At 44.0% G+C, this 25,887-nt stretch overlaps 1 protein-coding gene across 2 annotated transcripts; it reads right to left on the bottom strand.

The window, feature by feature from the left end:
• Positions 1 to 710: 710 nt before the first annotated feature.
• MATCAP2 (microtubule associated tyrosine carboxypeptidase 2) lies at positions 711 to 24,290 on the bottom strand. 2 transcript variants are annotated; one of them, XM_056857544.1, is made up of 7 exons: positions 24,263 to 24,290; positions 16,024 to 16,700; positions 10,861 to 11,004; positions 6,346 to 6,478; positions 4,768 to 5,073; positions 1,989 to 2,086; positions 711 to 878 (listed from the first exon to the last, which is right to left on the bottom strand). In XM_056857544.1, the coding sequence occupies exons 1-7, from the start codon at positions 24,288 to 24,290 to the stop codon at positions 717 to 719; spliced, it is 1,548 nt and encodes a 515-aa protein (XP_056713522.1). In that variant the 3' UTR covers positions 711 to 716. The 2 variants fall into 2 exon arrangements, with proteins under 2 accessions (XP_056713522.1, XP_056713523.1); XM_056857545.1 differs by lacking the exon at positions 10,861 to 11,004 and having other exon boundaries at positions 24,263 to 24,287.
• Between the last annotated feature and the right edge of the window lie 1,597 nt (positions 24,291 to 25,887).

Raw genomic sequence — 25,887 nt, 5'->3', positions numbered from 1 at the left:
TGAGGCTGACCCCGGGTAAGACCAGTGGCCATATTAATAGGGTCAAACAGCAGCACACAGTAAGAAAAAGTCAACTATTTATAGCAGGACTGAACAATACCCCCGTTGTTCATCTGTGCATATAATGCTCCCCCAAAGGAAATGGGACACATGAGGGTGAGTGAACAGAATGGCTGGCATGGCAAAGCGTATGGAAATTTCTTCACTCTTTGAAAGCGGTGCGGATATAATGCTCAAAATCCAAACCCCAACCGTCAGGCCACTGGGGAGAATGAACTTTTAAAAATTTCATTATGATGGGCTGAATCAGTATGACTGTTGGGGGAAAAAAATCCACAAACTTATTCCTCAGAATACAGAACTTGTAAATGGTAAATATGAAAGAACCTGCGTAAAGGATTTCTTAAAGAATGTGTCTGTGTTCAATCTATAATTTAATCTTGAAAATGTACAAAATCTGACATATACCTTGAGAACGGGATGAAAATGAGTCGTGGGGTGTTTTTGTTCAAAAAATTGAAAGCAACAGATTTCTCAGTCGGCAGCTGCAATTTTCTTTCTTCATTTTTTTTAAAGAGAAAGAGAGGCAGTTTTCAAGAATTTAGATGCTTCCGGGCATCAAAATATGGTTGATCGATCCACTTCTGCCAGTTTGCACTTCCTGTGTTCTACTCTGAAGCAGACAAGAAGCAAAACAACCCCCCAATATGGCCACCCTAAGGGACAAGTGCCTGGAGCTCCTTGTCTGACAGCTCGTTGACTTCCATGATCTTCTCCAAGTGCTCCATGTACCGGATGTGGTCTTGCAAGAAGTGCGGCACCCTCATGTTCTCGAGCACTGCAAATTCCTTCAGGCGTTCCACATCCTCATAAGAAACCTACATGCGAAGGAGAGGAAAGGGTTCATACCAAAGCATGCTTGTTTCGGTTATCTGATTCTGCGAATGCACTCTTCTCTGTCTCCCAAAACAGTGCACTGGGGTTTTTCCTCAGAGTTTGGCGCATGATTGTAAACCCAGAGGCCTAGGAAGACATTTTCAAAATGGTAGCCGGAAGGTGATGAGTAAGTCCTACCGTTCTCACTTCAGTGGCTCCCTGTAAATGCCTTGTTCATTATCTCGGGGACCAGGGTGGGTTGAGCTTCACATTCTACTTGGCTTGTAGAAAAGAGCAAGAGTCCAGTAGCACCTTAAAGACTAACAACATTCCTGGTAGGGTGTGAGCTTTCGTGAGCCACAGCTCACTTCTTCACATACCAGGTATCTTCAGATTCACGTATCTGAAGAAGTGAGCTGTGGCTCAGGAAAGCTCATATCCTGCCAGAAAGGTTGTTAGTCTTTAAGGTGCCAGAAATGTTGTTAGTCTTTAAGGTGCTACTGGACTCTTGCTCTTTTCTACTGCTATTGACAGACTAACACGGCTACCCATCACGATCTACTTGGCTTGTGGCAGCTTGCACTGAACAAGCAATTCCTGAAAAACACCCTGGGAAGACGTGCAAAAGCGCCAAAAAAAGGATTGGTAAAGCTACCTTGAAATGGTTTGTCAGCTTTCTTTTCTCAAGTGCCCAGAGTGAAACAAAACATAAATTTAGGGTTGATATTGCTTTAAAAGCATAAAAGCAGAAAGCTTACAATTGAACGCAACATTCTCTCTGCTGAAGAGGTTGAGAACTACACAAGAGCATAGTGGGGGCAGGTTAAGGAAAATGGATCAGCACAATTTTTGGTTGCTTCTTCAGATTTTTTCTATGCAGAAACCAAAATGTACTTCTGAATATGAGCTGCGAACAACTAATTTCACAGTTTGGAAGATCCCCATAGTGCTAACCATAACATTTTGAACACTGATCTCTTGTCTATTCTGTGTTCACCTCTCTCTGAATGTCAACAGTCTCAAATATTTCACAGCATACTTTTAAAGGACAAGATGCACTTCACATTGGTCAACGTGGCACGCTGGTTTAACCATCCAGCCATTTCACCCACCTTTCCTAGGGCCGTCAGTAAGTAGAAATCAATGGACTGTCGGTATCTCAGAATTCGAAGGATGCCGTCCAAGTATACTTGATCTTTACTGAAGCAGCCTTTTAAAAAAGTGGGGGGGAGCAGACATTTTATTAAGCACATTTCTATCCCATGCTCTCAGCAAAATATATTCCCAAGACAGCCTGGGAAACTCACAGGGATATCCCACACCAAGTTGTTGTAGCTCAGCTTCTTAAATGGATCATTTCCCTCCCGCCCCCAACAGCCTTACACACCATATCATTTGCCAGTTGGAGAAAACCCAGGAAACCGACAAGTTTTTCCCCTGTTTTTTTAGACCAGGAGTGGTCTGAAAAAAAGGGGACAAATGAGGAAAAAGGCCCAGGAAAGCAACGAATGGCAAATGGCACTGCACGTAAGGGAGGGGGGGAAACCAATGCAGCTAATAAGCCAAGATACAGAAAAAACTCGGTGCAGAAAAGTCCACAATTATATATTAAATATAACAGCACAAGTAGCAGTCTAAAAAAAACTAAGTAATTTTAATCAAAATATGTAGAATAAATGAAAGCTAAGTGAATGCAGAAATCAGAAGGAGATTGAGACTGGGAAGGGCAGCCATGAAGGAGCTAGAAAAGATTTTGAAGTGTAAGGATGTGTCACTGGCCACCAAGACTAAATTAATTCATGCCATCGTATTCCCTATTACTATGTATGGGTGTGAAAGCTGGACAGTGAAGAAAGCTGATAGGAAGAAAATAGATTCCTTTGAAATGGGGTGTTGGAGGAGAGTGTTACGGATTCCGTGGACTAATGCCAAAAAGACAAATCAGTGGGTTACAGATCAAATCAAGACTGAACTGACCCTAGAAGCTAAAATGACTAAATTGAGGCTATCGTATTTTGGTCACGTCATGAGACGACAAGAGTCACTGAAAAAGACAGTCATGCTAGGAAAAGTTGAGGGCAGCAGGAAAAGAGGAAGACCCAACAAGAGATGGATTGACTCAATTTGCAAGATCTGAGCAAGGCTGTCAAAGATAGGACATTTTGGAGGACTTTCATTCATAGGGTCGCCATGAGTCAGAAGCGACTTGACGGCCCTTAACACCCACACACACACCCACAAGGGAATGCAGTACATGAGTTAAAAGGACAACAGAACTAGGGTAACCAGATGAAAAACAGGCAGCAATTTTTTAAAAAGGCCTGGCTAGATGCCGCTTCGTCTGCTAGCACCGAATACTCTGCAGATTCGGTGCCAGATGGGTAGGTGTGTGTGTGTGGAGGGGGTTCCATAACAAAGGCTCCTCCACAGAAAGAGGTTCAACTCCTTACGGCCGTCCATCTTACCTGGGAGGGCACAAAACAGAGCCTGTAAGGATGGCCTGAATCAGATCAGAAATTGGGTGGTTCAATTTTTAGGAAAAAAGCCAAATATTCGCTGGCGAACATCTGCACAAAACACTTTAGATTCGTGCGTAGCTTTATTTAAGAATGATGAAAAGAACACTATCTGAGGACAGCTGCAGTCCTATGCACATACTTGGAAATCCACCCCATTGAATTCAATAGGCAGCCGGCTCAAGGTTGACTCAGCCTTCCATCCTTCCGAGGTCGGTCAAATGAGGACCCAGTTTGCTGGGAGTAAAGGGAAGATGACTGGGGAAGGCTCTGGCAAACCACCCCGCAAACAAAGTCTGCCTAGAAAACGTCGGGATGTGACGTCACCCCATGGGTCAGGAATGACCCGGTGCTTGCACCTTTGCCTTTATCTTTTATGCCTGAGTAAACCCATTTAGGATTAGGCTGAGTATCAGACTTCAGTTCCATGTGCCAACCTAGTTATCTGATATATTTTGGATATAAATCAACTTAATCCTACTGAAGGAATTGAGACTGAGAACCTGGTCCAAAAAAATTTGCTGCACCAGCATCTATTGATCTAACTGGGATGGATCAATAGGTATGGCACTAAATAGAAACTTTGTGATGGTATGTGATGCAGGCAAAGTCTTTACAAATGGGATTCTAATCCTTTTAAATCCCAATATTCCATCAAAAATGAGCAGTGAATCAAGGAAGGATTATCTAGCTCAGAATTTTGATGATAAGTAAAGAAGTTCAAACTGTAATTCTGAGGATCAAACATCTCAATCGTGTCCTCTTTGTATTATGCTTCATTTTTAAAAAATTACATTTTAAACAATAAATAGTTTGTACCCCAACTCCATTCTCACAAAAGATCCTTTCCATATTTCATGACAAACACTTTAAGATTTTAAGGACTCAGTCTGGTCTGAAGAAGAAGAGTTGATTTTTATACCTAGCTTTTCTCTATCTTTAAGGAGTCACAAAGTGGCTTACAATCGCCTTCCCTCCCCACAACAGGCACCTTGTGAGGTAGGTGGGGCTGAAAAAGTTCTGAGAGAACTGTGACTAGCCCAAGGTCACCCAGCAAGTTTCAGGTGGAGTGGGGAAGCAAACCCGGTTCTGTCCCAACTTGGGGTTGGATCTAACCAGTTTTTCAGCTGGTGGAAAAAGGGAAGTGGGATCCCCTCTGACCTCCAAAAAAGGCTATACTGGGGATCACGGGACCTGCGTGGAAAATGGCACATACGTTGTAGTAAATAAGGGACTTGGACAAGATAGTGTTAAAAAGTTGGCTGGATCCAGCCTCAATCTTTGTCTCTTGATCTCCCTTGAGACCCCTATTTGAACCATTGCTTTCAATAAAAACATTTGAGTTGACCGGGGGGGGGGGGGGAGACAAGCTTACCTGGCTGGGATGTATCAGTCGAACCTCTCTTGGCTCGAACACAATAGTCCCACCTCGTACTGGGGTCCTTGACAAACCTTCCAATGTCCTGAAATAGATCGCTAAAGGACATTTGGCTAGCTTGGTAGACAGTGTAATAGAGAAGGGCTGCCCTCCATAGAAAAGGGTCTTTTCGGAAGAGAACGCTATGAATGCTCGCCAAACCTTCCTCCGTGGGGTTGATGGGTTTTAGTCCATGCTTTTTGCGACCAGCTCCATTGCTCCATGGTTGACTGTTGTTGTTAATACCCCTAAGATAATGAGTCCCTAAACAAAATGGACACACAGGTTATGTCAGAATATTAACCACGAGCAGCACAACCAACCACCACGGCAGAAACCTGAATAGTGTACCTCTAGACACTACCAGCAGGGGACAAATTCAGGACTTCCCAAAACAATGAGCAACTAAAAAGTAAACAATGTGAAGAAGAAGAATTGGCTTTTATACCCCGCTTTTCTATACCTTTAAGGAGTCTCAAAGTGGCTTACAATAACCTTTCCTTCCCCTCCCCACAACAGACATCTTGTGAGGTAGGTGGGGCTGAGAGAGTTTGGAGAGAACTGTGACTAGCCTAAGGTCACCCAGCACGCTTTATGTGTAGGAGTGGGGAATCAAACCCGGTTCTCCAGATCAGAGTCTGCTGCTCTTAACCACTACACCACGCTGGCTCTGTGGGCTTGAATTTCTGCCTCAAACTGTGGACTGTGGAATTGAGCTTCTGCCTCAACCTCAGGTTTGTTTCAATGAGGATTGTGTGTGAGTCGTGTTTGCTAGATTGTACCTACCCTCCAAGGGCAGATTAGTACACTGACTAGATGTGAGGTGGGGGGAACTGGAGGAGAGGAGAGTGGAATGAGGCGCCTAACTCTATCTATACTTGTTGATTTTCCCCCAACAAGTACACATAATCCAAGTCAGGCTTATTTCTGCTCTTGGGGCCCAGCTGGAAGAAAACAACTTTAAAACACCAGTGGGGAGGGCATTTGTAGGGAGCATCAGCAGGTAGGGAAAGAGTTAAGCACTTCCATCCTGCTCAGTGATTTTCCCTGACAAAGTCCCCCTGCCCCTGCATGAGCCTTACGAGTAGGGTTGGGAAATACCTGGAGATTTTGGGGTCGGAGCCTGAAGAGGGCAGGGTTTGGGGAGGAGAGTGACTTCAATGTCATAGAGTCCAATTGCCAAAGCGGCCATTTTCTCCAGGAGAGCTGATCTCTATCGGCTGGCGATCAGTTGTAATAGCAGGAGATCTCCAGCTACCACCTGTAGGTTGGCAACCCTACTTACGAGGCAAACAGAAGGTGGGAATCCCATGCAATTCATCCGGCAGAGCAGCTTCTCCATTTGCAGAACAGCGCAGTGGTAATTTCTACTGACACCCCCACCCCATCCTAAAGCAGTTCCCGAGAGTCCACTGAACCCCACAAACAAACTTAACAGGGGCTCAGGGGACTTGCCCCAGGCAACAGAAGCAGGAAAGCCCTGCTCCGCAAAGTCCACAGCTAGTTGAATAGCCCACCACTGTTTCTTTGCCTTACCTATTTCATGCCTTAACATCCCTTCCAGCCAATGCTCGCGTGCAGTGGCAATATTGATTGTCAGAGTTGGACGGCCATTCACGACTGTCATCGAGGCTCGAGAAAGCAGGTCTTCGGTGACGTGAACCACAATCTGTCAGGGAGGAAAGGCTCAATACATTAAGAGTTCTTTCTTCCCTACTTTAACTTTTTTCCATCCCCCGTCCCGCACCAGAAGCATAGCTACTAAAAATATCATGCTATCTATATGCCATTTTTCAGGTGAGTTGTTCAACTTTTCTATAACAAAGATGTGACTAGCCCATTCTAGTCACTTCACAATGGAATCATCATATTGTATTTTGTTGGGCCAGAACTGATATTGGAATGCTCTACTAGGGAGCTAATCTAGATCTATTAGTTAGCAAATGGGTAGAATGCGTAAGGGAGAGTGCACGTGGCAAAAGCTTAAAGCAGATTCCACTCCCACCTACCCCACACCTCGCTAGATCCACTATTCAGTCTCTTGATTACTATGATAAGCAAATGCAGGTTGCATCTGGTGCCAGACGCAGCAGTTCAGACTAGAGCTCTTTCACTAGAGGATCGTGTTGGCTCAAGGCAGCTCTATCACTGAGAACACACCTTTATCTATATATCTAATTCTGAAGTGTGCCCCTGCCTGTGGATACTTAACTCTGCAGATAGGGAACACACTCACCTCCAACAGATGTTTCTGCAGACTTAGGGAACCCCCTAGATCTGCAGAAAAATCTGAAGTTTAAAAAAAGGGGGGGTTAAATCCCCTGGTTTAAAAAAAAAGTGGGGATGGGGGAAAGGAGGAGGTCTCGCCGCACTCACCCAGAGCGGCTTTGGACAAGTCGGCAAGAGAGCGGGACTGGGGAAGGAGGATGCCTCACTCCACTCACACATAGCAGCGCCGGGCAAGCTGGCAAGAGAGCTGGGCTAGGGGAGGAGGCGGCCTAGAGCTGCGTTGGGGGGAGATGGGATCTCTCCATGAGTTTCACAGCCCCCAACTTGTGAGAAATGAACGTGAACTGTGAAAATATGACACTGGAGAGCAGATGCATTATTTTTTTTTGTTTAATTTACACGTTGTGAATTGCTTTAGCTGAAGAAAAAGCCATTACCTGAGTTCTTGAAACAAACATGAAATTAAAAATGTAGGTTGAAACACCAAATTAGTTGACATTTATCCCTGCCACTTGGTTATTTGTGACTCTGCTGTTAACTCTTTCCGCCTTGCTATATGACAATCGGCAGCCAGTGTGGTATAGGGGTTAGAGTGATTGACAAGTATCTTAGAGATGCCAAGTTCAAATCCGCACTCTGCCATGAAAGCTCACTGGGTGACCTTGGGCCAGCCATACACACTCAGCCTAACCTACCTCACAGGGATACTGTGAAGATAAAACGGAAGAGAAGAATGATGTGAGCTGCTTTGCGTCCCTAGTGGGGAGAAAAGAGGGATCTAAATGAAGTAACTAAATAAATTCACCAAATAATACAAATTTAGAATGTCCCATGCTCATTTCCAAATAGCTAGAGTGGAAACGGATAGGAGACATTTAGAAGTGAAACAACACATGCTAATTGGGTTACATGATAAACTGCAGGCTAGCCGACACCGATCTAAGGTGGCCGACGGAAAAATGAACCTAGATTGTGCAAAGAAAATGAAAAGTGAGACTCGGTGATAATCCCAGGGGGCTTTTGAAGTAGATGATTGCATAGCCTCAACCCTTCTTCAATTTCTGCAGGCTTACCCAGATGACAATTATTTATGAGGACAGAGAAGCAGAGTTATTCCTCGTTTTCTGTGGGCGACTTTTAGTTCTCCCCCAAATTTATGTTGCTAGAATACTGCATCTTCTTAGCATTCAAATTTAACATGTTGGGTTGGACCCAACGACTACCTTCCATGAAGAAGGCTCCTTCTGTTGGAGGAGGGGTCTTCATATAGGGTGACCAGCCACTGGCTAGCAACCAGCAAGAGAGGGAAGAAGAGGAGTTAGTTTTTATACCCCTCTTTTCTCTACCGAAAGGAGTCTCAAAGCGGCTTACAGTCATCTTCCCTTCCCCCTCCCCCACAACAGGCACCTTGTGAGGTAGGTGGGGCTGAGAGAGTTCTGAGAGAACTGTGACTAGCCCAAGGTCACTCAGCAGGTTTCTTGCGGAGGAGTGGGGAAACAAACCCAGTTCTCCAGATTAAAGTCTGCCGTTCTTCACCACTACACCACGCTGGCAGGGACATCGTGTTGCCATAACACTCTAGGATTCAGACAATATAGTAAAATCCTAGAGTTCTGGTTGATTCCTAGAGTAGCTCATTGGCATCACACCAGCAATGTGATGCCATTTCTGGGAAATTGCCACTTAAAAAAAAAATTGTCTCCCACGGGCTCTCAACGGTCCATGGAAGCATGGTCTCCCTGTCCTCGTAGTGGGAAAGGAACTGCTGGATTCAAACCTTTGTTACTGAGAAAATGTGATTACTCTTCCAACAGGCACTGTTGTCGCTAATCCATGTGGTATGTGGTTCTGATTATGGTGGTAAATTCCTAATATGCACTATTATTTTGTACTTCCTTGTGGTGTTTTGCCATGTAAATATTTTGTGTGTGTTTTACTTTTGTGTTTTAATGTGGGGTTTTATATCTGTGTTGCTGTAGTTTAAAATGCAGGTCTCTAGAGTAAGAAAGAGGGGAGGATGGATGGGTGATCGCAGTGTGTTCTGATTGGATGGTAGCCTAAGAGGCAGAGTTGACTGGTTTGAGGTAAGGCTGCCAGGTCCCTCTTAGTCACTGGTGGGAGATTTTTGGGGCGGAGCCTGAGGAGGGTGGGGTTTGGGGAGGGACTTCATTGCTATAGAGTCCAATTGCCAAAGCGGCCATTTTCTCCAGGGGAACTGATCTCTATCGGCTGGAGATTAGTTGTAATAGCAGGAGATCTCCAACTAGTACCTGGTAGTTGGCAACCCTCAGTTGGAGGAAAGAGTTTGTTTTCAATGTGTGCAAGAGAGAGTGCAATGGGTGAAGCGTTGTGGAGTGTGAGAAAAATGTGTTCTCTGTGGAAGTTATTAGCCTAAGTGGCAAGTAAGAATATACCAAAAAAAAGACAAAAGGGGGGAGAAACCTCTGAATCCTGAAGGAAAAAGGGTGCCCAGCACCAGAGGTTGCTAGACATTTATATAACAAACTGCAACTAATGCAAAAACGTATAGTCATTACAAAAGATGCAAAATCAAACAGATATCGTGAACATTAAAATTTCCAAATGGCTAGTCAAAAAATACAAAAGCACATAGTATAAACTGTTACCATTAGTAACAGAACAATTGTAAGCCATGTAATATAGTACAATTATAATGAACAGAAACCAAGCACTAGTTGTAGTACACAAAACCACAATAGTACAGTGATGGTGTGCCAGCCTTATTGCCTTCCGGACTGCATATTCCAATTTGAACTTGTGGCTTCGTTGACTTATACTAATCACAAAGTCACAGTTTGAAGAAGACACAGCGAAATGGGAAATTAGCCGGCATACCATCACTGAGCCCAGACGGAGGGATATAAGATAAATCAAATTAAACCTGGGAAACACGGGCAATATACGTGGAAACAGGCAGGGGGGGTGAGGCGACCTCTGGCAGTCGGAAAAGGCATGCATAATCAAAAGGAAGCCCCGAAGCAGTCGGCGGGGATGACCGTGGGGAAACAGCCCTGCATAAATGGCCTAAGACATTTAAGGCAAGAGTGGTGGCAGTGAAAGTAAGTAGGAAACACTAAGGAAGGGAAGGAGGCAGAATAGCACACATCTCAGAATACTCCAGACAGGGCCCTTACGGGTGTTACATATAAGGGATTTCAGAACAAAGCAAAGCAAAACATTACATTTCTATTTTTTTTCTGCTGCAGTGCACACATGAACACATGAAGCTGCCTTATACTGAATCAGACCCTTGTTCCATCAAAGTCAGTATTGTCTGCTCAGACGGGCAGTGGCTCTCCAGGGTCTCAGGAAGAAGTCTTTCTCATCACCTTCCTGCCTAGTCCCTTTAACTGGAGATGCCAGGGATTGAACCTGGGACCTTCTGCATGCCATGCCCTGCCCCTCCCCTGTGTGGTATAGAAGCACTCAACTACTGTGAAACTGCTGGATTGAAATTCACATCAAAAAGAACTTCAAGGGGAGACCCCTACATGAAACAGCTGCCTTAGAATTCATCAAAAGCTTTGACACCATCTGTTCCCCCCGGCCTGAATAAGGACTTGAGATCCCTTTGTCATTAGAGGTGTTAAGAATCTTGATAAAAACTTGTCAACCAGCTTAGCAAAACTAGAGAACTAGCCTATTACTGCTATTGAGAATGATCTCTACACTTGCTTAAGTATATTTGAATTTTACATAATTACATTTCACCCTGTACTTCCTGCTCTACGGTGGCCGTGATTGGGGCATGTGTGGGGCATTCCCTGTGGCGTAAGGTGATGTTTTTATAAGTGAGCCAACCTCGCCTAGGCAGCCTTCCTTCATCATGTATTTCCTGACATAGTTCCAGATACGACTTCTGGAAAGCAGGCTGCCTCCTGTCGCCAGCTCAAAATTTTCATAGCTTCCGTATTTTTGCAAGGTCAGCTCCATGATTTTGATGGCCTGCAGAGGAGACAAAAGCATAGAGACTTATATGAAATTAGGCAACAGCTTCTAAGTCAGTGGTTCCCAAACGTTTTTGGGCCACCATCCCCTTGGTTCCACAAACTCAACCCCTGGGTCCCCTACCCTATCCTATAAAAAGCATTATTCAAAATAATGCATGACTCACTAAAGAAGATAATAATAAAAATTCAAAAGAGTAACAATTAATTGCACATCTATTCAAAACCAAATTAAAACATTTTAGTTGAAGTTTATTTAACAAAACGGATGAACTTGATACAGTGGTATCAGCTCTTCAAAGTTTGGGGGGGAAATTCTGACAGTTTCCTCCAAATTTATCAGCATGGTGCCATAGCTTGATGTATTGTAAATTAGTGAACAACACCGTTGAAGGGGCCCACCTCTAGCACCCCCCTGCTGCACTCTTGCCTTAGGGCCTCCCTAGGTAATCCCATTGCCCCCCAGGAGGTGGTATTGCCCACTTGGGGAACCACACTGTTCTAAGTGGAGCTGGGATAACAGGAATTGATGAATTCACACAGGATTACTGTGCGAGGTAGACGAAAACAGAGGTGCGTGGAATTTAGCCTTCAAACCATGTGGTTGAACTATGAGACCTTCAGCTGTTTCCCCACCTTGTGTCAAGGCCAGCTGTTTGAAAGCCGGCTGGTAGGCAAGTCCAGAAATATGCAATCCTAAACAGAGCAAATGCCTTCTAAATCCTTTGGAGGCAGCTGTTTAAAAACAGTATACATCTGTTCAGGATTGCAATGGAAAGCAAGGAAGAAAGAACGGGCAGTCTGAGAAGAAGGCAGCATAATTGCAAAGTTAATTAACTAGGTATGAACCCCTCTTAAATCATCTGCTGGCTTGGGAGGGGCTGTGGCTCAATAGTAGAGCATCTGCTTGGCATGCAAAAGGTCCCAGGTTCAATCCCCGGCATCTCCAGTTAAAGGATCATGCAGAAGGTGATGTGAAAGACCTCTGCCTGAGACCCTGGAGAGCCACTGCCAGTCTGAGTAGACAATACTGACTTTGATGGACCAAGGGTCTAATTCAGTATAAGGCAGCTTCATGCGTTCAATAGCACCACTGCCTCCACTGCCGCAGATTCTGCCATGTTGGCCATGCCAAGATACTAGACTCTTACAAGAAAAGGTACACTCCCAACAGCACAATAGGAGGGTTATGTACTTTCCAGTGAGTCACCTAAATAATTCAGAGTGATAGCTCTTCAGTTCTGTAACAAGGCCCCGGCACTTTGAAAGACATTCATGACAGTCATTAGTCATCCTGTGGATCTGGTTTCTATTGAACAATTGCTTATTTCATTTAACAGACTGTCCCCCTTTAATATTTTATCCTCTGGCATTACCTTTTCCTTCATTGAATTTCCTTCTGCCAAAAGTGAACAAAGGAGAAGTGGAAATTATGAAAAACTGGCTGGAGGTGGATTCACCAAGCCATCAGCACTGGACGTTTCTCTGACACAAGCTTCTGGTGGAATCAAAACTCTTGGGGACACCAAGCCCGTTTTTGGGTCAATGCCTGTGGGTCTCCAAGAGGGGTATGGGAATCCAATTTAATTAAAAAAATTCTATGCCACCTTTCCACCCAAATAGTTTCCATAGCAGCAAACATCAAAACATTTCAACATTAAACACATTTATAACATTAAACACATTTATAACACACACAATAAAGCAATAAAAACATATAAACACATAGAAACAGAGTTTCTGTTTATTCCTAGAGTACCGAGATATCACTTCTGGTCCCCTCCCAGAAGTGATGTCATGCTGTTAAGCCAACGGTGCCCCCATGTCTCTGCCCCAACTCCTGCAGGGTGTCAGCCATCAGCTGGCAACCCTACTAACAAATAAACAATATAATAAAACAATTTAAAAACAGCATGAAACAACAAACAGCAGCCTAAAATGATATGCATGAAACAGCTTCGGGCAAGAAGAAGAAGAGTTGGTTTTTTATTCGCCCACTTTCTCTACCACTTAAGAATCAAACCGGCTTACAACCAAGAAGCATACCACAGGAACAGCTTTTTTAAAAATGGAACCCCTCAGTGAAAAGCATGTGTAAAAAAGAAAAGCTTTGGCCTGGTACCTAAAGGAGAGTAAGAAAGCCCTCCCAAAGTGGATTATACCTTGGCATGAAAAATTTCCATCTACAGCAATTACCTTTGGGCCAATGTCATACCATGCAATCCTAAAAGCACTTTTCTGGGAGTAAGCCCCATTGAGGAAATAAAAGGGACTTATTTCAGAGTAGATCTGCTTAGGATTGCTCCCTTAGAAAAGAAAAAGAAACCAGATCAATTGATGCCTCGCAAATCTTTGGAGTCATGGATTCATTTCAAGCGGACAATGGGTGAATTCCTTTGCTTGAAAGCAGAAGACACACAGTGCGGTCCCAAACTTAGCACAAACCACTGGAACAAGCTTTGTGTTGAATTATCTGGAATAACCCTACCGGTGGCTGAACTGAGATTTGCCGGCACTCTGGGCCTCCAGCACACAGACTCCAACAAAGAGACAGTGCCATCTAGCGGCACATGTTGTATTTCTAAAAGGAACTCTTCCTTTCAAGAAGGAGTTTGCTTGGGTAACCTGAGCCCACTGTAGGGTTGCCAGGTCCCTCTTCGCTATTGGCGGGAGGTTTTGGGAGTGGAGCCTGAGGAGGGTGGGGGGAGGAACTTCAATGCCATAGAGTCCAATGGCCAAAGCGGCCATTTTCCTCCAGGGGAACTCATCTTGATCGACTGGAGTTCAGTTGCATTAGCTGGAGATCTCCAGCTAGTACCTGGAGGCTGGCAACCCTAGCCCACTGCCTGTGGACTCCAGGCAAAAAGGAGCTCCGAACAGCAATCAGACGGGAGTTATGCTTGAGAAGAATGGTCAGTTTGGATTATATGTTTGCTTTGCTCCAGCAAAATCTAGAGGAAACTGAGTCACCCTCCCATTGTCCGTGTACAACAGATGGCATTTAATTTTTTGAACGACCGTACCACAAGGAGTGAGGATCAGTGGTAGAGCATCTGTGCAACGTGCAGGAAGTCCCCGGTTCAGTCCCCAGCATCTCCAGCTTGAAAGGATCAGGTCATAAGTGATGTGAAAGACCTCCACCTGAGACCCCGGAGAGCCGCTGCTGGTCAGAGTAGACAGCATTGACGAGGATAGACCAATAGTTTCACTCAGTACAGGCAGCCTCATGTATTCAGGAAATACCTTGCCTCGTGTCAAGCACAGACAGGAAAGATACAAACACTTTATGCATGCAAACAGTGAGGAACGATGTTAGCATTCCCACTTGTAGATGTGGAAATCTTCCGCGGGACCCAACCCAATGTTCTCATTTGTACACTGCGAGATCCAGCAATCATAGGTCTGGGAAGCCGGATGTGCCCTTAGAGGTCTGTCATTTGCAAGGGCTTTCTCAACTGCTTCAGTGGCAGGGGCAACTCCTGGGCGTGTGAATTTGCAAAGCTGCCCCCTCCACTAAAATGAATCCCATTTACGCAAGAACAAGGCCCTGAGTCAGGATGGAAAGGGGCAAATCAAAACACACCCAGGTATGCCTATGCCAAGGATACAATCTCAAATACCTTATTTCTAAGCAAATGTGAAACTTGTGAGTGGAACGTATCTGCTACCATTTGTGGCATGGAAATTGCAGGAAAAAATATAAGCATGGAACTGCCTGGGTGGCAGTACACTGTAGTGGTGAGAGTGTCGGCCGAGGATCTAGACAACCCAGGTTCTAGCCACGACACTCACTGGGTGAGCTTGGACCAGTCCTATTATCTCAGCCTATCCTACCCTCACAGAGTTTGAATATACAATGAGGAATGGAGAACCCATGTATGGATGTGAGCTCCTTGGAAGAAGGACAAGAGAAAAAATGTGACCAATCCCTAATGCCACTGAAAAGAAATCAGTGGCTCAAGGATTACTGATATCAACAGAGCCAGGCGTGCCTTGTATTCACCTCTGGCACTCAACCCCAGTCACAGTCAAGGGCAAAGAAACCAGGTCACTGCCTAACCATGGCATCCTAAGCAGAGTTACACCCTTCTAAACTACAATAGTTTAGGACTGCACTGTAAGTACATTATGTCTAACTCTCCAGCATTAATTAAACAAGAAATCAATACATCAGTTCTTTAACTGAGACTGCAGGGCAAACAACAGTTAATAGATGGGGTTGGATCCAGCCAAATTTTTTCACTCATTTTGGCCCAATTCCCTTCCTTACCCCAGCCCCTCTCCAACATAGATTTTGTCCATGAAGGTCCCAAACTATTAAAACACACACATACATGTGTGTTTGTGTATGTGTGTGCATACACACACACATATATAAATATATATACACACACATAAAAATAATGTCTTATTACCAAATTTTGTTCTACCCTAGAGAAAGGAAACAGTGGTTAAGGTGTCAGACTAGGATCTGGGAAACCCAGGTTTAAATCCCGGCTCACGCCATGGAAGCTTGCTGGGTGACCTTGGGCCAGTCACACACACTCAGCCTCGACCCTGGCAAGCATTTGGATGAGAGACGCGGAGCGTGACGCAGAGGCAGGCAATGGCAAACCACCTCTGAACGTCTCTTCCACCCTACAGCCGTGTAGCCATAAATGAGCTGTGACGTGACGGCAAAAAACACACAAAAAAAACCCCGACACCACAGTAGGGTTGCCAGGTCCCTCTTCGCCACTGGTGGGAGGTTTTTGGGGCAGAGCTTCACCCTGGTCCACAGCTCCTCACAGGCCACGTGGCTGTACGTGGATCTCAGCAAACAGATGAACCAAACTGACTGTCGACGCTTATTGTGGGGGGGGGGGGGGGAAGCAGGTAATAGAGTAAGTTTAGAAAGGGGTGCAAGTTCAAAATGTAAGAGATAGAAGACTTCAGACAACGAGGAGGGGGGGAAACCTGAAAAAAGATTCTGGCCGCGAGAGCGACGAGGTCTGTGAGAAGCACCTGCAGCCTTTACCTGCTTTAGAAACGTGCCCGAGGCTTGGCTGTACTTCGCCAGCACGTTGGCCATGGCCGGACTGGCATACTCAAACTGTGGATTGTAGCTATAATCCGACTTGAAGAACTTCACCTTCTCCCTCTCCACGTTGGAAGGCTTGATGGCAGTGAGGATACAGAGTTTTCGCCCTGCGTCGCCACCACCGCCCTCCTTGGACGGCGGCAACTGCTTCGGTTTGGTCAGGCTGGAGAAAGAACGCCGCTTGGCCTTGGGCCTGGGGGAGGGCCCGATGCCGCAGCCTGACACAGAAAAGCTGTGAGCTAGCCTGCCAGCGGGGGGCACTGGGCTGATAAAGAGGGCAGGCTGTCGATTGAAGCAGCACCACCCGCCTCGAAGGAAAGGCGAGGGGGCCCGGAGCCTGCGGTGCTCGCTGCTTCGCGACGCGCAGGAGGATTTGGCGGCCTTTCGGTGCCGTTTGGGATACACCAAGGGATGCTTTTGCGACAGGTGCTTTTTCCCTTCTTTGCTCTGCAGGAGGACGTTGTAGCTGCTCGTCCCTGTGGTGAACGTGTCCTTAAGGATTCCGGACTGGGACAGGTTCTGAACGGGGCTTTCGTCGAGAAGAATCAGTTCATGTTCTTCGGGAGTCAAGAGTCTCTTTGTGGAGAGCTCCCGCTGCGGCCAGTGAAGTTTCTCTGTGTTAAACAAAGGAAGGAGAAGGTTACAAAAGAAGCATAAGAACATAAGAAAGGCCCTGCTGGATCAGACCAAGGCCCATCAAATCCAGCAGTCTGTTCACACAGTGGCCAACCAGGTGCCTCTAGGAAGCCACTAACAAGACGACTGCAGCAGCACCATCCTGCCTGTGTTCCACCGCACCCAAAATAATAGGCATGCTCCTCTGATACTAGAGAGAATAGGTGTGCAGCATGACCAGTATCCATTCTAACTAATAGCCATGAATACCCCTTTCCTCCTTTCCTCCATGAACATGTCCACTCCCCTCTTAAAGCCCTCCAAGCTGGCAGCCATCACCACATCCTGGGGCAGGGAGTTCCACAATTTAACTATGCGTTGTGTGAAAAAATACTTCCTTTTATCTGTTTTGAATCTCTCACCCTCCAGCTTTAGCAGATGACCCCGTGTTCAAGTATTATGGGAGAGGGAGAAAAACCTCTCCCTGTCCACTCTCTCCAAACCGTGCATAATTTTATAGACCTCTATCATGTCTCCCCTCAGCCGCCTGCTTTCCAAGCTAAACAGCTTGGAAAGCAAACGGTACAATCCCAGGTAGCAGTAGAAGAGGAGTCGGTTTTTATATGCTGACTTTCTCTACCACTTAAGGGAGACTCAAACCGGCTTACAGTCACCTTCCCCTCCCCTCCCCACAACAGACACCCTGTGAGGTAGGTGAGGCTGAGAGAGCTCTAGGAGAGCTGTGATAATTGCTATACATCTCATTTGACAATACATCCTATATCCCAATCTTTGACTCGATAAAAAATTAAAGAATTATTAGGTGTATGTCTTCAGTATTAAATATAATTATAACTGACTTCCCCACCGACTTCCTCCCTCCCTACAAATATCTGGTGTCTCCTTTGTATTAATATTTTCTAATCCTTATAAGTCATTATTTTAATGTTATACTTTCCCCTTATTTAATATATTTCAATGAGCAATAATAATATTATATTAATAATAGAGAAAAAAGGAAAAAATCATTTAAAAAATAAAAACAGACATAACAAAACACATTAACATAATTTTCTCCAGTCACTCATCTCTGTCATATAAAATGGATTAGATCTTTAAAAACTTTATATACACCCAAGTAAAAAATTGTTGATATCATTTTTCCTCTACCCCCCCCCCCATTTCCCATATTAAGAGTCAAATTGGCATTCTTCTGGCTTTCTTAACCCTTCTTTTTAAACTTTTTCTTCTGTCTGGAGTTTCTGTTGCCATCTGCCTGCTTTCTTGAAGTGGTCTTCTGTCTGTGACAATCTTTACCCATTGCTCCTTGGGCTGTTGATTCTTCTTGTATTCCTGTAGTATGGTCTGACAGCTCATTGTTTCTTGTCAAAAAGTTTTTGATATCTTCCAACGAATTGACGGCATGTTTAACTTGTTTATAGGTGAAGGTAAGTCCTTGTGGTAGCAACCAGTTGTATTTTATTCCCTTGTTTCTCAGTGTCTCAGCAAAATCTTTATAGATGGCTCTCTTTTCAATTAGGTGATGAGGAATGTCTTTGAGAATTATTAACGGTGTATCATCTACACTTAGATGATTCTCCAAATGAAGTTTCGTAATGATATTTTTCATCCTGTTGTCAAAGAAGGAGACCAAGATCTCTCTAGCTTTTGTTTTCTGTACTCGAGTTGACAAGGGGATTGGTTCTGTATATCTTGTTTATTGCATAATTTAATTCTTGTTCATTTAAATGAAATATATCAGCAAGCGATCTTATGATGGTCTCTCTGGTGCCCCCTAGTCTTTCAGGCAAATTACGTATATGCAGGTTAGATTCTCTCTGTTGCAGGTCCAAAACAGCTCACTCGCTCTTCCTGGAGTCGTATTGCTTCAATTTGTTGTGCTTGAGATTTCATGTCCATTTTAACTCCTTTCAATTCTTCAGTGTTGTTTTTAACTGAAAGTTCCATCTTATTCATGCCATTTTTCATTACTGTAATTTGATCTTTTATTTCCTTGATCTCATTTATTAAGCCATCAAATTTTTGAGTAATAATTAAAGTCATTTGTATAGCTGATTGTTCTTGTTGCATGGAAACCTGTTCAAACTTCTTTAATAATTCAGTTTGCATGCCCAACATTTCCTGTATCTTTTGATGATTACTTTCCATGATTGTCTGTGGCTTTTGTATTTTCCAGACTAGTAAGTTAAATATTAGCAGGCAGCTCAGTGCAAAAAAGCTACGAAGTTGTTAGAAGGCTTTGGCTTGGCTTTGGAGCTTGTTCCAGAAAGTATACAAAGAATTGTGAGGCAGTGGGCTTTCCGTCGCTCCCACTCTATGATTAAAGAAGGTAGGATTTATTTTGCTGCTACACTGAGTGGGGCACATCCGGCCCAACAGCCCACTATGGTTTCCTGTCTTCCTAGAGTAGCCACTTCCTGAATGAAAATGTGGCTGGAGGACTCTCCTAAGGTAAAGGAATGGAGAATCGAAAGTAAAGGATTTCTCCTCCCCCCTTCTAAGCCGCAGCTGCCGATTGGTAGCTATTTATGCCCCTCAATTCTTTCTGATTGTTTTGTTTGCCTGCTAATTCAGTTTTTAGTTTAATTAAATAGTCTTTTTAGTCGGAAGGTCACTTAGAATCCTGGGTGAAGGGGTGCAGAGTCTTTAGACGATTTTGAAAAATTCCAGTCGTTCAGAATCGGATTAGTTGACAAAAGGAGTTCATGTAACTTACTCGGATGTTGGAAATCGGGGTTCTCTGTTATTAGCTTGTTCAATGTCGGTAAAAGATAGAGGAGATCGCAGCCTATTTCCATGAGACGTTAGTGGCGGTGGAATTCCTCCTCGGCCGGCGGGACTTCGACCGACCCTCCTCCACATCAAGTAGCTCTTGTGGGAGGGGGGTGGGAGTCAAACCGCTCTTCTTCAGCAGCAGGGGGTTGCCTGCATTCCGATCCACTATTTAGGATCGGAGTCGGGGCTTTTAAGGGGCCCCCTGGTTCAGAATGCCTCTTGGTTCCCTCGAGAGATCTCAGGGGACATGGCGCTGGGATCAGCTCTCTACCGGAAGTGGCATTCCTTTCTTAAAGGTATGGGTACAGCCTTTCTTAAAGGCTGCTTCTATTATTTAGGGAAGCTAACCTTCCATTTTTAAAATGTTTTAATTTTAATTGTTTTAGATTTCAGATTTTTCTGAATTCTTGAGGCTTTTCTCTGGCTTGCAAAAAGATCTGACTTGTCTGGTCATGGCTCCGGTGTCTGGATTTAAGTATTCACAGACATCACCACATTGAAAATTAGATATACAAGAGAGGACTTGCAAGGACTTGAGAGGCATCTCCTTTTCCTCTCCCCAACTATTTCCTCTTTCCTTTTCATAAAAGACCCCATAGCATTTCACCTTTTCCTGCTTTCTTCTCCCCTTCCCACCCAACAGCCAACCTATATTTGTCTTCAGATTTCCCTCTCTCCCCCAGCAGCTTCTACCTATCACCCAGTTGTGTGGTGCTGGCCTCTGGGCCAGGCCCACTTGGATGGTAGGAAACTCTCAAAGACTTGTGGGGGGTCACCTCACTTTCCTCTGTATCCCCCTCCCCACACTATTTCCTCTTTCTGTCCTCCTGTCAACCCTCATATCCTCTCCCTGCCTTATTCTCATCTTCTCAGTCATTCATCAACCTCTCATCTGCAGCTATATCTATTATTTATACCCCACCTTTCTCCACAGTGGGGACCAAAGCAGCTTACATTATTCTCTTCCTTTTTTTCTCCTCACAACAACCCTGTGAGGTTAGGCTGAAAGTATGTGACTGGCAGTGAGCTTCCACAGCATGATTGGGATTCAAACCTTGGTCTTCCAAACCCTAGCCTGAGGTTCTAACTACTATACCACACTGGCTTTCATAGGGTAGCTACTGTTGAAGAGTAGCAACCATCCAGGCCTAGATGAATCATGCAAGTCAGGTGGTATCAAATTACCCAATGGCTGTTGTCAGGCCTGGCTCTGATGAGTCTTCCCTCAAAGGCCAAAACACCCTGGAAAGGACCCTGCCCCCTTCCCCTGACTTTTACTCACAGAAACCAAGCCTTGGAATGCTGCAGTTGCCTAGCAATGGCCACTGAGGGAATCTGTTAAAACTACAGCAGCTCCTTTTATAATTTTTTTAAATTCCCAATGTATTTTTTTAGATTTCACATTTTTCTGCCAACCTGGGGCATTTTTCAGGTTTGTAGAAAGATCTGTCTTGCCTGTTCACAGCTCCAGTCACTGGATTTAAGTATCCTCAGATTTGGCCAACTTAGAATATACACGTGGGAACCCACAAAAACTTGCAGAAGGCATCTCAGTTTCCCCTCCCCCACTATTTCATCTTTCCCTTCCTTGAAAACTCCCATAGCATCTCCCCTTTTCCTGTCTCCTTCTCACAGACAATGCTGTTTTATTTTGGGGGAAATTTAAACCCCCTAGTGGGTTTTTTTTTTAAGGTTTCAGATTTTTCCACAAACCTGGAGAGTGCTCCAAGTTTGTAGACTATCTGTTTTGGGTAAGTGTGGCCTCCATCTGTGCCTTTAGGTATCTGCAGATGGCGGCCACGCTTGAGAAATAGATATATGGATGTCAACATGACGATGCAGCAACAACAGCTTGATTGATATTTGAAAAACAGTCTTCCAGCAAAACAGGACTTCTTAATTAAATTTGGGATCCCATGAAACTAGTGAAACTGACAGTGTATTAAAAATAAGAATATGAAAAAGAAAAATGAGAATTAATCCCCTTTCAGTTATATGTTAAAGGAATTTTCTGTGGTTTAGAATAGCTTTTACAATTATCTGTGCTCTTGTATTTTTGCATTCTGTCTGATATGTAATCATAATGTTGGTATTTTTTAATCATTTGCATAAATAGTCAAGTATTTTTTTAAAATGATTTGGCATGTTGGAGTTTCTGGGTTGCTCTTTGCATTGTGGATTGTAAAGCCCTGATGGCTTTACATAAGGTTCACATAAGGGTGACATGAGAAAAAAAGCTTTGATGCAAGTGTAGTTTAGAGATATTTACTGAGTAGATATGTTTCCTGGAAACAAGTGTAATATTAGGTTGACTAAGATCCTGCCTGATCCAAGGCAATACCTGGGGAGTTAACAGGAGGCAAGAGGATTGAACAAAATACACTCTGTTATCTTAACCTTTGAAATTAGGTCTTTGTAAATTTATCTAATTATTCCTTGGTATTCAACAAACAACGCTGTAAACATAACAGGAGAGAAGCCAGAAAGTTCTCATCAGTACAGACTGCTTGTAGGCATGGTGCACTGACAGTACACTCCTAAGGAGAGTTACTCCAGTCTAAGCCCATTGAAATTAATGGGCTTAGACTGGAGTAACTCTCCTTAGGAATGCACTGTGAGTGTTGGAGTAGAATTTCACAAGCCTGTGTTTAAATCCCTACTGTGCCATGAAAGTTCATTGGGTGACCCTGGGCCAATCGTTTTCTCTCAGCCTAACCTACCTCACAGGGTTGTTGTGAGGATAAAATAAAGCAGAGGAGAATGATGAAGGCAGCTTTGGGTCCTCCTTGGAAAGAACGGGGCTATTAATGAAGAAAATAAATAATACAGCTGTAGATTGGGAGGGTGGATGGTGAGTGGGAAGGAGAGACGGAAACAGGAAAGGGAGAGGATGTGGGGGCTGTCAGGACAGAAAGAGGAAATAGTGTGGGGAAGGCCATATATGGAAAAATGAAGTGACGACCTCCCCACTTGCAACTGCTTCCAGGTTCCCCATTTGTTCAGTACTAATTCTTGTTATCTTGTAGGTACGCCTAACCACAAAGTCTGAAAGAGAAAATACTAAATCTAAATATATACCTATTTTCAGATGTTATTAGCCACCATTACTCCAGCATAACACATCAAATGGAAGGCAGGGGTACTTACTCACAAGTGGATTTGCTTGCTAGGAATGTTTAGTCTGTGGATTACTATTGTGGGCTGGAATCCTTTCTGGCAAATCTGGTCAGTTTCACCCTCAAAATGGGGGGGTCTAGATTGAAACTGACTAGATCAGGTCTCCTCTGCTTTAAAATTTTAAATAACAAGATGGAAAGCCTACAGCCACAGGCTTGAGCAAAACAGGATCAAATATAAACAGAAGCAAACCCAAATAGAAGCAAGCCCAAACCATCTATGAAGGTTGGAAACATGCTTTTTTTAAAAGTGAAGGATAAAAATTGAAGGAATCCAAAAATTGTAGCAAACACAGATTGAAATGGGTAGCTGTTTGAGATTGGACAAAACAAATTTGAATCAAAAGTTGTCTAACAGAAGGAAGGAAGAGATCTCAGGTGTTTATCTGTCAGTGTAAGCACCCCGATACTGGCAGCTCTAGGACTGTTCTGTTTTTAACAATACTGCCACTCAAACGCCATCCAGCAACTATCATCTTTTCAGTAAGGATTAAAATGCTATTTGTGATGTCTCATCAGTACATTAGCTCATTCCTTCTGTCCTTACTTGTATTTTTTAGTATTTAAAGCAGCTTAAGAAAGAAATGTTTAGAAAGCATTGTGAACAAGAGCCTTTTTTGTATTAAGCAGTAATGAATTTATATTTACGTAACAAGATAAATAATTAGTTGCTGTTATAAGTATATTATTATTTTAAGGTCTCTGTGCTGTTGTGTTTTTTCCTTATAATTACTGCTATATAATTACTTGAACAATACTCTCTATCAGTAAAGAAAATAAGCAGGGACTTTATAGAAAATAATTAGGGACTATACTTTTAAATCTCTGAACAGCATCAGTTTGTATATTGCTGACTGGTCTCCCACCCTTTATTTCCTGCATGGCCTGCTGATAAATTTTAACCCTCAAATGTGACTGATTTCATTTGAATATTATGATTTCTTTCTTGCAATGACTTGTATTTTCTTGCATTGTATCCAAGCAGCTCAGGGGCATGACATGTTAAAAATGACTGTCCCCAGGAAAGCAAGAACCATCTGACAGACAGCCTCATCTAGCTGGTTCTGCATAATTCAATGGCAGCATCACTATTGATTTTAAACAGACCCCCAGGTTTTGCTTGTGACAAGAGATATTCCAAAACGCATTGTTGACAGCTGTATAGGAAAAGCAAAGAGATTTATATATGTATATACGGGTGGGGGGAGGATTCCTCATTGCATTATTTAAGGCTCATTCATTCAAATGGCAATTTTTGACAACGTCCCTTTGCAAAAAAAAGGGGGGGGTAAATTTCTCTTAAAAAGAAAAAACCCACCTATGTATGCAAAGAGGTTCTGTTCAAAATAAGGTATGTTTACATTATGGTGTTTTATTTTTTAAAAGGAATGCCCGGCATTTTCAATTAAGCTACCTCCCATTTGGGTCCAGATCTCGGTAGGGAGTGTAAAAACTGATTAATTACTCCTAAGGGGGAATGTGCTTGGGCTCCTTTTGAATTGCTCTAACACCCAAAGGAACTATCAGTAGGGAGAAAAACTGGATGGATAAGAAACAAGTCCCCCCCCCCCATTTAGAGCAATACTCACCAGTGACACGAATGGATTCAAGCATCATCCCTTTGGGGCGGAGGGGGGTTTGTTTAGGGCGCTCTCCCTTTCCTCCCACTCTTCTCCCCCCGGAGACCTGAAGCCCTGACCGCCCACTTGCAGAATGGACAGCCGGGTCGATGCAACCTTTTGCAACCCTTTTGTTTGATGCACCCGGGCTTACAGCAACGTTGAAGCGGCCCCGTGCAAAGAGCCGAGCGAGCAGACGCTTGGCTTCGTTTGCAGGGTCCCCTTCACCACCTCCCAGCGACCCCGGACCCCTTCTCTCCTCCCGCCTGCTTCCTATAAAGGGACATAGGAGACAGCGCTCATGTCTGTTGCTAGGACACCCTCCCCACCGATATCTCGCATGGCAGAACGCAGACCTATACGGGAAAGTAACAGCGGGCGAATTGCGGCTGCGCAACGAACGCCAGCGGGCTGGATCTCATAGAGGGAGTGCTTCGCGAAGGATGCTGGGAGTTGTAGTCTTCCTCTGAATCAGCCGGGCAAAAGGGTAGAGAGGCCCACGGCTGTATCCTGATCAGCAATAATGACGGCGAGGTGTGCCTCCCACTAGTAGCTTTGCATCGGTATTAAGAAAAATGGGGCAGGGAGCCAGGGCTGCTTTATAAAGTTAACTTGCCATGTAACGGTTGGCAGTCGTTCTGTTGATAAGCACGGTTAGGGTTGCCAAGAGGCTTGCCAACTGCCAGGTAGTGTGGAATTCAAAATATAGCACAAAACAATTGTTTCTAAAATAAAGAAACCAAACAATAGCAACTCATGCTATTACAGATATATATTGGAAACATTCAGTAACCACAATTCTGGAGCAAAGAAATGTATATCACAGTTGGTCTAAGTAAGACCCCAGCTCTCAGCATAAGGCTTTACAATACAAAATATAAGCCAAAATGCTCAGTCCTTATTCAGTCCGTATTAATAGTTTCAATTTCATAAAGTGCATCAGTAAACCACGGAAACAAGATGTAGAGCAATGGAGATCCGGTATAATTCAATTTCGTGTAGACTTTTTCAAGCCTTCAATCTTTCCGTGCACAATCAATGCATGAAGGAGTGTACCTTTCCTATGTATCTTATGCTGAGAGCTGGGGTCTTACTTAGACCAACTGTGATATACATTTCTTTGCTCCAGAATTGTGGTTATTGAATGTTTCCAATATATATCTGTAATAGCATGAGTTGCTATTGTTTGGTTTCTTTATTTTAGAAACAATTGTTTTGTGCTATATTTTGAATTCCACACTCCTGATTAAGCACTTGCAAGCCGTTTTTTGATTACTAACTGCCAGGTAGTAGCAGGAGATGTCCTGCTAATTCAACTGATCTCCAGCTGATAGAGATCAGATCGCCTGGAGGAAAATGGCCGCGTTGGCAATTGGACTCTATGGCATTGAAGTCCCTCCCCAAACCACGCCCTCCTCAGGCTCCGCCCCAAAAATCTCCCGCAGGTTGAGAATAGGGATCTGGATTTCAGGATAGTTCACTGCTCACCTAAAGATGACCATTCTTTTAAAAAAAAGAACTTCAAAGGGAGATGCCAGCAAGAAATCACTGAATTAGAATTTATCATGAAATTTGATACCATCCAGTGAAGTCTC

Source organism: Euleptes europaea, chromosome 11 (genome assembly GCF_029931775.1).
Source record: "Euleptes europaea isolate rEulEur1 chromosome 11, rEulEur1.hap1, whole genome shotgun sequence".
NCBI lineage: Eukaryota > Metazoa > Chordata > Lepidosauria > Squamata > Sphaerodactylidae > Euleptes > Euleptes europaea.
This window is presented reverse-complemented; position numbering and strand designations above follow the sequence as displayed.